Genomic DNA, 15,937 nt, shown 5'->3' with positions numbered 1-15,937 from the left:
AAAAGTTAGCAACACGAAAAGACCAATCACATTTGTTCAATTTGGTCACGTGATCAGTGAATCACGCATTTAATTGCGAATTAAATTAATGACGCTTCTAAAACTGATCTTTAGATTATAAGACATAATTTAATTCAATTTAATTAGAAATATCTAATGTATTCATTAAGCGTCTAATTTTTTTTAATTGAAATTAATTAAATTTAAATACTTAAAAATTTATGAAATGAGCATCCAATACCCTCTCGAGGCGATATTTTAAAAATGAAAATTTCCAGTTACAATAATGAAATTTCATCGGAATGTGATCCTTGCTCTTAGAATAAAAACAGTCCAGTCGATTAACCCCGTCGTTCCCTCATCGTTATCCCATCAACCACTTGGGAATGCCGAAAAAAATCCACCGACCCTTCCCGATTTTTTATTTAAATTTTCTTCACACCGCAAAAAAACTTATGCTAAAAAACCTGCCGCACACAAGTAGTTAGCCCTTGAGGTATTTAACCCTCTGTTCCTTGTCTTTGCAGCATTCTCAACCCTCCCGGCGGGGGTTCAAAGGGTTGCGCATCTACATAATCTCCCTATTATCATATCGGATGCGTGTTTTGGTTTTTCGACAATGCCATCCGTCTCATTCGGACGCACTCGACCGAAAATGCCTTGTTTTCCGCCCAGTTCTACTCACACCAGCTAATTACCAAACGTACGATTTGTAGAAAAAATTGCGTATGTAACGCGCGCGTTGCTGGTATTTTTGGCGGTTCCGTGGGCCGTAATTACCGGATTGCGGCCCCTTCTCAAAGGCTTAAGCATGAAATAAAGGCCGGATTACGTCGAGTGTATTCATTAAAGCCTTTTACCGGGTGATGCACCCGATATATGCAAAAGACGTGTGTGAAAAAAGCGACGAAACCACACTGTGACCCCTCGCTCACAAACAAGCCCCGGAAACAAAAAAATTTCCAAATCCGTTAACCCTTTCACGTTTTTTTCCACCTTGGTAGAAAAAATCCAGAGGGCTTGTTTGCATATACGTTGTCGTTCGTTGATTAAATCGGACGTTAGAACGGCCTACTAAACTCGAATACTTCCACTGATAATAATAATTCATCGAAGCAAGCCGGGCACAAAAAGCGATGCTCGTCTGTTTCACATGTGCTCCAATCGGCCAACGCGATCTTTCGATTGTTTCGTGCCTCCCCTGCGGCGGCCATTGGTGACGTCACGGGTGGCGAGAGTGGGGGTGGATTGTGCGAATCGTTGCGTTTTTTCGCATAATGGGTTACATGTGGTGGCTCAAGGATTTGTCGAGGGTTTGATTGGGCGACTGTTTTTTACCATATGTGATGCGATGGTGAATGACGGAGGAAAAAACGTCTAATTTCGGATTTTTAATGAGCGAGGGGGTGTCGAGTTACGACGGGAGGGAGGGGGGATGAGATAAGAGGCAGTCATTTTGCTCAATTTGAAAAGTCATTTTAAAACTAGTCGAGTAATTGGCTATAATTTGGAATAATTTCGATTGATTTTGATAAATAATTGAAAAATTGAACTCACAATTGAGACTAGATCGCTGGTAAAGATACACTTTTCGTGACTATTAACACCGGTTGAAATTACAGAACTGGTGGTTTACAACGTAAATAGCAGCGATTGAGATAAGAAAAATTCGAATTGGTGGAAAAACAAATATGTAACGAAACATTTAATGTTATGATAAATTGTGCAATTAATAAAAAAATGAAAAATCAGATTCAGACGTAATTTTTCAAACTACAGGGTGAGTCGCGTGATGATAGTTTTTACGTACTTTTTTTCAACATTTCTCGAAATCACGTCATGCAGTTTCAAAAATGTATCAAAAACAAAAAATTTACATAACTTATAATTTGTAATTTAAAGAGTGTTTCATTTGAAGTAATGAAATTGATGCTAGAAATGACCACTTTCTAAGTTTGACTTTATTTTCTTAACATTTTTTAAAAATATTTCGGCAATATGTTGTCCATTTTTGATTTATTTTGTAAGTAGATATAGTAGTATGTATAAACCATTTCCCAAATTAAATTAAATCAAATCCGAAGCTAAAAAGTAATTTTTTTCTATATTAGAAAAATTTTACGTTGTAATTAGTAATTAATAATTAATTAGTAATTAGAGTAATTTAAAATTTTTCTTAATTAGAAGAATAGGTTACTTGAAACAGAAATTGTCATTCGACTGAACTTACATTAATTAATTAGTCAACATCCGAATATAATTTTGGACATTTAATTACGTATTTAATTTAATTTAGTCTAGGAAGCATTTTGTCATTTTTTTTGTCAGTTTTTGAACTTCCGTACTTTGGAAGCAACTCTTAACAAAATTAATTCAAGAAGAAAACTTTAATTAATTAATTAATTAGAAGACTTATTTTGTTCCAATTTTAGAATAATTTCACATTGTATTTAATTAGTCAGTATAACAGATCCATACTAAGATTCAGAGTAATTCAAAATTTAATTTAGTTAAAAGTATAAATTAAGTTGCTTGAAAGAAAAACTGTCATTTGAGATTTTTCTTTTAATCGCAATTTAAATTTAATTTGAAATTAACATTTGTCAATGCACCGGCCCTTAGCCTTAAAATTAAATAGAATTAAACAAAAATTATCCGACATTCGGTTTTTGAAATTAAATTAGATCATATAATTAAATCAAATCAAATTAAATAAAATTAGATTTAATTTAATGAATTAGAGTAAATTAGAAACAAAACAATCAACTGAACTTCGTAATTAATTTATCAATTTTTAAGTGTAATTTTGAGAGTACTTTTAGGTACTAGGAAAAATTGGTTTTCTAAACGGTCAACTATTTAATTAGTATCTAATTAATTTAATTAATTTTTAGACACTTATTATTTTTTACACATCAGTTTTTAAAATTAAACTAATTGAATTAGAAACATATAAGTAATTTTTATATTTTTTTACAATTAAATTAACATGTAATTAAGGTGTAGATGGTAAGTCAAAATTTAATTTAATTTAGAAGAACAAGTTATATCACAAATACTTAGATACATCACACAAGAATTGTAAAATATTCGATTGAAAAAACTATTTCCACATACTTTGTTTATTAAGCATTAAATTTTTTAATCAGGTAATTAATTAAATTAAATTTAATTAATTTAAATTAAATTAAATCGGAAGTAATTTTTACTAAAATTAATGTATATAATCTCAATTCGTTTCACAAATAACTTTATTTAAGGAGTTAAAGTAACTCAATAAAATTAGAAAAGTAATTTAATTTCTAGATAAAAAAATGTGAAATGCAGTTATGAAAATATCTCTAAAATAATAATTTGTTTCTTAAGTGTTCAATTTTTTTAATAAGTGAGTACTAATTAAATTTAATCTAATACGATTTTTTGTATTTTTTTACATCTCTGTTCTTAAAACAAACTACTAATTAATTAAGTCGGGAAGTTATTAGAATTAACTTAGAATATCTGATTAATTCAGTCAGCTTTTTAGACACTTTTGTCATTTTTACACATAAGTCCTTGAAATTAAATTGAATTAAAAACTTAGAAATAATTTTTACCATATTTTTAAAATTAAATTAACATTTAAGTCAAAATTTAATTTAATTTAATTTGGAAAAAGAAATTATATTTCAAGCACCATGCCCTTTTAGCCGCATCTTAGATATTGAAATTAAATTAAATCGGTAATTTTTATTGAAATTAGTATAGATAATCTCATGTTGTTTTACAAATAACTTAATTTAGAAGAATCAAAATAATTCAGTTTAGTTAGAAAGATAATTTAATTTCGAGCTCAAGACAAATAATTTGTTCGTTCAGCGTTCAATTTTTAATTAAATAAGTAATTAAATTTGAATTAAAACGCATTTTGAACATTTTAAAGTTCTTAAAACTACTAATTAATTCTACTAATTAACTTAATTAGAAACATAGATTAACTTAGGTGGAACAAAAATGGTGAAACATGTACTTTTTCAATGAAACCAGTTGATAATATTTTAATCTAAAAATAAAATTAAGTTTTTAATTTGAGTTAAAATTTTATTTTAATTTAATTCGCTTTCTCTATTTTTTTTACATAAGTATATCAAAAATTAAATTAAATCAAATCGGAAGTTGTAGCTACTTTTATCAAAGTTAGAATAAAATCATACTTTTTTAATTAGAAGAATACATAATTAATTAACTTACATTAAATTACAATTGTAAAACATTGTAAAACATTCGATTGAAATTATTGATTAAGTTATTAACATTTAAATGAATTTTTTTATTTAGATAATGGTTTTCATTCAATTTAAGACGTTTTTGAAGTTTTCTTATTACGAAACCAATTCGTAATTGCCTGTGTTGTAAACGCGCCTTAATGCCAGTCTTACCACTATTAATTTTTCTATTAAGAACTCTAAAAAATCCCCTAATCTAGGTCAAATATCCCAATTTTCCCCTCCAATAATAATTAAAAAAAAATATCCACTGGAAGCCCCTTTCTCACCCCTTCCAGGGCCGGCTCGCAGGTACCGTTCGATAGCATCGCGGGGGGTGGGAGTGCCGCCGCCGCCGCCACTCTGGCTGAAAAAATCGCCCTCTTCGTCGGTGCTGCTTTTTTTCGGGGGGTGGAAGGGGGTTAGTTCGTATAAAAAAAAATGGCGCGCAAGCGTGAGCCCGAAAAAGTCGAAGAGCGAGGGGTGCACACCCTCCCGGCCTCCTCCTCCCCTCCTTGTCTAACGTTATTGATTTTCGTAAAGCGTCTCTCGTCTAGTCCTGACCTGCAGCACGTCGATTCTTATTCGGCAGGACATCGATTGCGGGGAGTCCGAGCACTTTTTAGGTTGTTTACACGGGATATGTTGGGGGGTTGGGAGGCCCTTGGGGAGATTCAAGACGCGAGACGCGGTGCAGAGACAAGGACAAATAAATTTTTTTTTCTTTTTCTACATTTTTTAAAAATTCTTATTGGAAAAGTCCATTGCTGATCTTTCATGGTTGGAAAATTAAGAGCCATTCCATTTTGACGGACGGGACACTTTGCACAAATTTTTAGATTTTATTTTCAGTTTTTACGAAGTGTCAGTAGAAGTGAATTTTTCTTTATAGTCAAATTGTTTGCAACCTATAATTAGAGCCACATTTTTAAAATTTGAAATACGGCAGAAAAAAGAAATACAAATTGATGACGGACGGGACACAAAAATCTCACATTTTTATTGTTGAACATTTTTAAAGTAAAAGGTGAAATCTGTTGAAACTTTGAAACCACAAAACCGAAGAATGAGGCAATGTGCTAGTTTACATATGACGGACGGGACAAAAAAAACTTGTGTGTGAAAATAGCTCTACAAAATTTATTCAGACTGGGTTTAGTTATTAGAGACTTTAACAATATTAAAATTAGACAGTGGAAATTAAAAATTTTTGGTTTTGTTTAATAGCGGAAGAAATAAGAACATTTTATGTTTGCGATAACGGACGGGACAACAAAAGTTATAAAGATGAAAAAAAATATTACTGGTTAAAAATTACTAAATGATTTCCATTTTCTAGACGACCAGAAACTAGTAAAAGTTTCTTTAAAAAATATTCAACAGTTGTAGTATCTCAATATTTTGTTATTACCTAAAAGGCAAATTTTAAAATATCATTTTGAAATTTTGGGATCAGGTTGCATTTTTCTACAGCTTTTTCTTTCAAATGCTGTAGATATTAACCCCCTGACTCAGTTAAAATTATTTTCAAAAATTCAGAGTTATTCCGATCTTAATTACAATACAGGGTGATTTTTTAAAACGAGCCTACTCGAATATGTTAGAACATATACAAAAAATTAAAAATTCCGAAACAGGTCAATTTTTATTTTCAGAGGGATACCTTTTATTGTACTTTTGAAAATTGTGGCACCAACCCTTTTTGTAACATAAACAACCCCTTCAAAATTTTAAATGGCATTACCCTCTTTGTGATACCTCAAATGCCAGGTATTTTGTCTAGGAATTCGGCTGTTTTTTGTAATTTTTTGTTAATTTTCTAAGATATCTATAAAAAAAAATTATTAACCCGGTACTTATGTAACTTATGTTTTTTCAAATGGAACCCTATAATTTTTGCATTTTTGGATGTTGACGTTTTAAGCTAAATTGTTATTGGTCGATTTTGCTTTGTTTTTGTAATAGTTAGATTTTTTTGACAAAAACACACTATTTTTTTTAATTATTATATAAAAACTATGAATTCTAGAAAAGTACGACTTTAAACACTTTAAAGAAAAAAGTTCAATCTTCAAGGTTGTGATTTTTTAGCTCACAGCTATCAAGAAAATAAAAACATTAAGAAGTTTGTTAAAAATGCTAAATGCTAAATCCTATTTTTTTGTTTTCATCTTTAAAAGACAATTAAAATGGTCTTTGAGAAGCAACAACAAAAGATAGGGTGATCTATTTAATTTTTTCAAGTTATTCAACTTTTAAAAAATTTAATAATAATAACAATTATTATTATATTATTAATTTTTTTTATTATTATTTATTTTCAATAGGTGAATCACCCAATTACAGACAATAAAATAAAATTAGATAAACGTATCTTATTTAAATTAAAAACTAGAAACAATACAAAAACAAACAAAAAGTAAACAAAAACAACAACAAAACAAAAAACAACTTCTTAACTTTATAATGGTACAGACTGAAATTTGAATTTTCCGCTTATAAGTAGAAAAAGTCGTAAAAGTAGTGACTCGTTTAAAAAAAAAACACTCTGTAAAAACTTTGTTTTTTAGTTATACACTATCTTTTTGCATTTAATGTAACTTTTAACAGTGACGTTTTAAGCTAAATTGTTTTTAGGAGATTTTGCTTAGTTTTCAAAATAATTTAATTTTTTGACGAATACACTCTCTTTTTTTAAAATATTACATTAAAATTCAGATTCCTATAGAAAAATAGGTCAGTATTTTTTTTAGCTCATAGCTATAAGAAGATAAAAAAATAAGAATAAAAAATAGCAAGTTGTTAAAAGCTGAACAACTTAACTATTTATTGGAACTCACTAATTTATAAAATTATTTAGTTGCTATTGTGGTTATTTTAACGTTTATGTTTTTAAATCGACAATTTAATAATTTTTGGGAAGCATAAACGAAAAATAGAGTAGTGTTCCACTTTACATTTAACAACTTCTTAATTTGTTTTAATTTTCTAATTGCAATGCAATGAGTGTTCTATTAAAAAAAACATAAGTTTGTATAGTAGCTCATTTCTGGAACAGCCTGTTTATTTGAAAATAGTTCTATTAGCTGTTTCAAAACTATAAAAACGCCAACGTAACATTTTCTCTCAAAATTAGCTGTTATAAATTCTTCACGCACTTCAAAGAAATAATAACTAATGTAATTTGTAGTTTCGATGAGAGATCTAATCATTAATAAATATTTTACAATTTTATCAATCTTATTTAAGAAAATAATTTGGTAAAATGCGACGTTGACGATTTTATAGTTTTGAAACAGCGAATAGTGAATGTAGGGTTTTTAAAGATAAGATGATCCACTTCAACAAATTCAGAATCAGAACATTATAATAATAACATAATTCGGAAGTAAAATTACCGTTGGGGGCGCCACTGAGCTAGGTCGAAAACAGTAACCATAAATGGCGGGAAAATGTTTATTCGGATATTTTGAGCGTTGTACGAATTTTGGGGCTTCACAATTATTGCATTGCCTATGCGGAATGATTATTGTATCTTTGATGCAAGAGACTTATGTTGACAAATGAGAAATGACGAGGAAAACACGAATAACGAATGGCTGTTTGGTTCACTTTCTTTATTGGAAAATTATTACAAAGACATTGAAAAGCCTACCTTTTGGCATAATTTTCGTTTAAATGTATCAGCAGTTGTTAATCTTTATTGTAGTTTTGTAGATTTACCGCAGCATTTCATGATTTTTTCAGTAGAAAATTCTAACCTAAAATTCACACACTTCACTAATTTATTGGTTTCTTGAGCCAAACTTTGTGTTCGCTGTGATCCATTACTTATAATCATTAATTAGACAACTGTTTGATAACACTTTGTAATCAAAATTTAAATATTTTTCACTTTTTATCCACTTTCAAGTTCCAACAATAAACACTTTATACCACGAAAAACTACAGAACCAAAGTCAACGCCAGTATTTACCACCACGTACTTTTAAAGTGATTCTTTCTATTGTAAGTAATTAACACTATAAACGCAAAATTGTTGAACAATTCATTAAATGTCAGTTAATTGTGGAATTTTTACTGTTTTCGACATAGTTCAAAAGTCATCACCAGAGGGCGTCTAGTTAATTTTATTTCCGAATTACAGAGTGTAAAATATTGACATAAAACATGAAGAAAAGCTGGTTAGCAAGAATTCGTGGGAAATCTAGCCAGAAAAAGCGAAAAAAAAGTCGAAAAACTTTATTTTTTGATTAATTGAATTTATGTTTATTGTAAATTTTTCGAAAATTTTCGGGACTTTTTATTAGAGAAAAAAAAAGGAAAATTTGAAATCCTAATTACGTAGATACATTTTGTTTTCTTAAAACCAGAACTTTTGTGTCTTTATAAAAATCGAGACAAATCACAACATGAGCCTAAAACAAGACACTTTACTTTAATTTAAAGGTCAATAATGGAGTTTTTCAACTCGTTAGGACACTCTGTATATAGCTTGCTTGTTCTGAAATTATTCCTCTATTGTATCGTTCCTACTAAGAGACAAATCATGACCTTGATTTTTCTAACTACAAGTGGAAATTAAATTAAAAAAATTATTCAACTTAACATTAACTAATTGACTTTTTATTAAATTATTGTTCAACGTCTGAATTTTTTTATAAAAAAAATCGTAAACATCTTGTAAGGAATTGTCATCTGTATTCATAATTAGCAGATGCACTTAAATTAAATTCAAACAATTCCCCTCAACTTTAGTCGACCTAATTTCCATCCCTCATCGGGCATTAATTATGAAAAAAATTGACGAAAATTCTTATCACCAGCTGCGTATGCAAAACCACTGGAGAGTGTAAAGGGTGATCGCTGATAAATTCGAAGGGAGAAGGAATTCCGTAATTATTCATTTCGACCCTTCTCAGACTCATCTCAACTTTGCAGTTGTTTCCTTTATTTTTAGCATCTGGTTTTAATTTTGTTGGTTTTTTATCAGTTGTCGCAGCTGCAGCGCCTATAAATAACATTTGCATATTTTCTGATAAGTGATAAACACCACATCAACTCGTAGATCCAATTCCTTTTTCTTAACTTAGTTGGGGTTGTGATAGTACACCTGTTATAATTTTTTAATTAGGGCCACGTCACCGAATTTTAAGGGGGCTTTGTCTCACCACCCTGTCATTCTCTCGTCAATTATTGACAAAGGCCGTTCCCCTAAATAATTAACCCTGTGCGACGTGTCCGAATTTTAAAGTCCGGCCCTGACCCCCCTGAGGGGGCGCCTGTTGCGGCAAACGTCCGCCAGAGCGCAGCACCCCGTAAAAAATTCATATTATCAATAATAATCAAGGAGGCGGCCGTGTACTGTCTAGGGGTCGTTATATCAAGCTGGCGGGGGTGAGTACATGACCTTGCCGTCGGCATGGTAACCAGACAACGCTCGACATTGCCCCCCACCCCCTAAGCCGGCGTTTCTTCCAACCCCGGGAAAAAATATTTATAAACCGTATTGATGGGGATTTTTTTTTCTTTGATTGCAGTGCGGCCAACATGCCAAAGACGATTACCCCAATTGGACGAGGAACACGATGGGCATCAATAAGCAGGGGTACGAGGCCAAGATGAACGAACATAATCAGATGCACCAGAAAAGTAAGTGGGATGGGGTTGCTCAGGTGGTATTTTTTTTATTAAAAAAAAATTCAACAGTTGGAGGGCGCCTCTAAATCGGGTCTTAAATAATACCGACATGTATTACGAGAACTTGGTGTATACCGGGTGCATCAGTTAGGTTTTTGCCCCCTTTGAAATTTTTTATTAAAAAAATAAATATAAATATAAATATAAATATAAATATATATAAATCAATAAAATAAATAAATGCCAGAATTTTTTTTTCTAGAAATGTTTTTTTGTTGAATTGTTTACTCCAAAAAATATATATTATATATATTATATATATTTTTATATTACTATATTATTTATCTTTAAAAATATTTATTTTTTTTAAATCATTTAACAGTACAAATGTTAAATTTTTCAAACTAATATGATGTCAGTTTAATAGGATAAAATAAATGTGAAACATTTTATCTATTCTTGTGGTTAAAGTGCTATTTTATCTACTCAAAACAGTTGATAAAGAAATATTTTACCATCGGCTATATAAAAAAAATTGGATAAATTTATTTTTATGCTTAATCTGTGGTTAAAACTTTTGCACTTATTCTCGGGATTGTCTGTATGTACAGTCACACAAAGTGAAAATGACGCCTCAATAAACTAGTCCCTACTGTGGATGCCGTTTTATTTATTTGCCATTTATTTTGCGTTGACAAATGTTAAATTAAATGAAAATGTAATTTTTTTAATGAAAAATTTAACCATTGCAATTTTTTATGTTTATCTTTATTTATCAATGTATGAAAATTATAATTTCCACGGAATAGTTTGACAAATTCATCATAAACTGATTTAAATCTAGTTTGTTTCGATGTTAAACCTACTATACAAGCGTAAATAAGTTGGAACTATTTAATAACAATTAGTTCTAAATAATTGCATTTTAAAAATTTTAGAAAATATAAATAGACAAGTTATCAATTTGTATAAATTAATTAAAATCTAATTATTTTATATAAAATCAAGTTTAAAATAAAGAAAGCCAATTTTGTACAAAAAATATGTTACTTAATTTAATTTTTGAAAATAGTTTATCTAAAAAGATGTATTTTATTGTTGTATAATTTTCTTTAAGAAATAGTTTTTGTTAAATTCTTTACTATGTAAAAAACTAAACATTTTCATTTAATTTAAAAATATAATAAAAGTATAATAAATTTTGCATCAAAACTTTTAATTCAAATAATTTTGCGGTTTTTTTTGTAATTAAATTAAATAAATAATTTCGGTTCGTTTTTATGACAATTACAAAACTAATTCAGAAAACTTACAGAATGTCTTAACCGCAACTAAGTTTTAATTCGTGATTATTTTGACGATTCTCAATGTAAAATAAATGGTAACCTAACTAGACTTAGCTTAATTTTGAAGTAAATTTTAATTACGCTTTCAAAGAGTTAAACCATTTTTGTTAAATTAAACCTTTTTCTTGCAAATAAACAATGGTTTATTCGTCATTCGTTATATTACATAAAACCAAGTTTAAAATAGTGAAGTTTATTTCGTACAAAACTTATACTAATTAATTTTATTTTGAAATTAAAGTTAAAAAACATAAAACTAATTATAATTTGTATTTTAATGCATAATTTTCTTTAAGAAACTTATCTTGAAACTACGTCAAGTTTGCAAGGTTTATTGAGGCGTCATTTTCACTTTTGTCAACTGTACCTAAATGAAATCTGTTGGGTAAAACATCAATTTACATTTATGATAGCATTTGTCATATTTATATATTTTCAATTTTTATTATACTCTGATTACATAGTTTATTAAAACTATAAACACGCCACAAAATAATTAATAGCCTTCAACAAGCAGAGAAAATAAAAAAAAACATTTTTTACATAAAAAATTTAGATGCCAACGTATTATTAGAAACTTTTATTTACTATAATTTAAGAAAAAAAATTTTTAACTCGCAATTTTTTATAATTAATTATTATTGTTACGCTACTCTGTCATAAAAAACTAGTATGATACGTACAAATGACCGTAACATTCACTGGAACAAACCATTTTGCTCTAGGATTTTTGGTTTTCGAGTTATTAATTTTTTTATTATTTTATTAAAAAAATAATAAATAAATAAATGTTTTAAAAGCGGAAGAAAGTAGATAATTTAACAAACATTCTGATGCGTTTTTAGCTTGTGCTCTAAATCTTACAGTTACCAAAAAAATTATAAAAAACGAGTTGAAATTTTACCTATTATGCCCTTTTGAAGGCTGACTTCAAAAAATTAAAAAAAATTAATAATCGTCAAAATTGAACATTGTCAAAATAATTTAATATTAACCATCAAATAAAGCAAAAAATATACAGGGTGCCATTAAAAAACAGTCGGCAGTTATCGTTCAATAGATTTTGTCAATTGTTTTATATTAAAAAAAAATGTTACAAGGGGGTTTTGGCCACACTGAAACACCCGGTATAGGCCAGAAGTTCGTAGCTATTTTTGGGACCGTTTGTATAATTGGAATATTTTTTGTTTTTTTATTTCAAATTTATAATGAAAGTGCCGCAGCATTAGACGAAAACTTCCAGCAGCTGTAGTCTCATTAAGCTTCTGTAATTGAATAAGTTATAAAAAAATGACATACTGCTTGTCCATAACAGTTTGATTGGCACCTGGCCATTAACTGCATTAAGATTTCTTTGCACTATTTTTTCGTTTAAACACACAGTCAAACAAAGACTCGGTGTTTATAATCCTTGACGTTTGATATTCTCTTATTGGGTGTGTGACAGTAGGAATTAGCACCTTGTATGTAATTTTCTCCTAGATGAAGTGCAATTAAACCGTTCACACCTGGCAACCAACCAACCAACCGTTCAACATTTTTTCGGAAAAAATTCACCAACAGATTAATCTTCTTCTTGGAGATAAGATTCAGATTTTCGTCCCTTTCTAACCGGCTCTCGATGTCCGAATTCTAATTAATAACCCAGCATCAAATACCGGGCGAAATTCGGCAGCCTGCTTTGACGTGAACGTTCTAATAAATTATTAATTTATTCAACAAATTCACTTCGGGTCGTTGGCATAATTAATTAATTATTTCTCTTCGGCGTGCAAGTTGCCATTTTTGATGGCTCTTAGATGTGGGACACTCGTCTAACAGGAAAAATAACACGCCTACGGCTACAAGTGTGATTTTTTCCTGCACTTTTAACAGATTAGGAATTTTGCCTTTGCAAGGTTGCTACCCGTGTTTGGCAATTTTACACAACCAAGTCACTGTTCGCTTAATTGTAGTGTCCCCTGTTTCTTTCCTCTGTACAAATTTTTTAACTTTTTTCTTTATTTTGTTTGTAATTTAACATTTTTTATGTCCATAATATTTTGGTAATTGTTTTTTATGTTTCTATTTTTTTAATATTTTTCATCACCATCTCTATGTTTTGTCTTTTGTCGTTTTATTTCTATTTCATACTTTTCGATATTTTCTCTTTAATCGTTTTCTCTTTATCTTTCCTGATGTGTGTTCTTTCTATGCAGGTTTGTTCTTTTTTTCCACTCTTTGTCGTTTCTGTTAAGTATTCTTTTTTTACTAATTCTCTCACATATTTTAATGCATAATTTTCTTTAAGAAACTTATCTTGAAACTACGTCAAGTTTGCAAGGTTTATTGAGGCGTCATTTTCACTTTTGTCAACTGTACCTAGATGAAATCTGTTGGGTAAAACATCAATTTACATTTATGATAGCATTTGTCATATTTATATATTTTCAATTCTTATTATATTCTGATTACATAGTTTATTAAAACTATAAACACGCCACAAAATAATTAATAGCCTTCAACAAGTAGAGAAAATAAAGAAAAATATTTTTTACATAAAAAATTTAGATGCAAACGTATTCAGTTTATTATAAACTTTTATTTACTATAATTTAAGAAAAACTATTTTTTGGTACTCCCTACAGATTTTCATAGGTCACTTGAAACTTACTTAAAGAACTGTTTATAACTCGCAATTTTTCATGATTAATTATTATTGTTACACTACTCTGTTATGAAAAACTAGTATAATACGTACAAATGACTAGTATAATACGAGTTATGATTTTTTTTATTATAAAATAGATAATTTAACGGGCATTCTGATGCGTTTTTAACTTGTGCTCTTACAGTTACCAAAAAAAATTATAAAAAACGAGTTGAAATTTTACCTTTTATGCACTTTTCGAACGTTGATTACAAAAAATTAAAAAAAATTAATAATTGTCAAAACTGAACATTGTCAAAATAATTTAATATTAACTATCAAATAAAGCAAAAAAATATACAGGGTGTCATTGAAAAAACAAATTAAAATTTACTGGAACAAACCGTTTTGCTCTAGGATTTTTGGTTTTCGAGTTATGAATTTATTTATTATAAAGTAGATAATTTTTCTGTTTCTGTTCCTTTTCCTCTGTACAAATTTTTACTAACTTTTTTCTTTATTTTGTTTGTAATTTATCATTTTTTATGTCCATAATATTTTGGCAATTGTTTTTTATGTTTCTATTTTTTTAATATTTTTCATCACCATCTCTATTTTTTCTCTTCTATTTTTTCTTGTTTCTATGTTTTGTCTTTTGTCGTTTTATTTCTATTTCATACTTTTCGATATTTTCTCTTTAATCGTTTTCTCTTTATCTTTCCTGATGTGTGTTCTTTCTATGCAGGTTTGTTCTTTTTTTCCACTCTTTGTCGTTTCTGTTAAGTATTCTTTTTTTTACTAATTCTCTCACGTTTCTTCTAAATGGCTATTTTATTTGCTTTCTTTACTGTTTTCTAATCATTTTTACTTTCCTCTTCTAAATTCCATAGATAAATGTATAGTTATTTTTCTTTTTTCTTTTAGCTTTGTTCTTATTGTACGGATTTTTTCTTTTTTATCCTCGTCCGTTGTAATATTACGAAAAACAGCTATTTATTTAATTCTTTTATCTCTTATTCTCAAGATTTCTACATTCTGTTTCAAAAATAAAATTAATTATATATTGTCCTATTTCATCTTCTGTTTTTTAATGTCTTTATCTCTTTCGTAATTTTTATATTCTGCAGATGTCATGTATTATTTATTTAGTTCTTCTTAAAATATTCTATATTATTTTATTTTTCAATACTTCTTCCTGATTCATTTCTTTCCATTGCAATATTAGTATATTTTAAGTAATTCATTGAGAAAAATAATTTTTTTTTAAATGTTTAAATGACATTTGACATTCTTCTTTTCCAAGATTTTCTATAAATGCGCTTATTCTACTTTAATTTGTTCCTTTTCATTTATTAGTTTTATTTATTTTGCTTTCTTATGTGATTAATATTAATATTATCTCTTTCGTAATTTTTATATTCATATTCGTATTATTTATCTAGTTTTTCTTAAAATATTCTGTACTATTTTCTTTTTCAATACTCCTTCCACATTCATTTCTTTCCTTTCCATTATAGAGATATTTTATGTTGAAAATAAATATAAATAAATATAAATATAAATATAAATATAAATATAAATATAAATATAAATATAAATATAAATATAAATATAAATATAAATATAAATATAAATATAAATATAAATATAAATATAAATATAGATAAATTTAAAAATAAATGTTGATTCATTGAGAATAAAATAATTTTTTTTTATCTTATCATTTACATTCTTCTTTTCCAAAATTTTCCAAGTTCCACCTATTCTATTCTAATTTGTTTCTCTTCATTTTTTAGTTTTTTTAATGTTGCTTTCTTATGTGAATAATTGAATTTCAAAAATTTTGGTGTTTATTAATCACTCATTTGGTTCCGATATTTACTGGTTTTTGTACATTTTTTTTCTTTTTTTTTTTCTTCCATATTGCATTAAAAATACAACTTTTTTACAATGGTTTAAATATATAAGTTGTTAGAGCTCGTATATGTATCTATTATAATACTTAAAACAATTTTATAAATAGATTTATTCATTAATAATGAAAACTCTTCTTATTTTTCTTCTTTTTATTATGCTCT

General features: G+C 28.2%; 1 protein-coding gene across 5 annotated transcripts in view; it reads left to right on the top strand.

The window, feature by feature from the left end:
* The window catches only part of LOC659822 (zinc finger protein rotund), a 145,346-nt gene that overhangs the window by 79,979 nt on the left and 49,430 nt on the right, over positions 1-15,937 (top strand). For all 5 annotated transcript variants that reach the window (XM_064358285.1, XM_008203014.3, XM_015984902.2 and 2 more), the window contains one exon: positions 9,785-9,896. In XM_064358285.1, the coding sequence (XP_064214355.1) occupies positions 9,785-9,896 (112 nt within the window). The remainder of the gene's footprint in view (positions 1-9,784; positions 9,897-15,937) is intronic.

Source organism: Tribolium castaneum, chromosome 8, assembly GCF_031307605.1.
Source record: "Tribolium castaneum strain GA2 chromosome 8, icTriCast1.1, whole genome shotgun sequence".
NCBI lineage: Eukaryota > Metazoa > Arthropoda > Insecta > Coleoptera > Tenebrionidae > Tribolium > Tribolium castaneum.
This window is presented reverse-complemented; position numbering and strand designations above follow the sequence as displayed.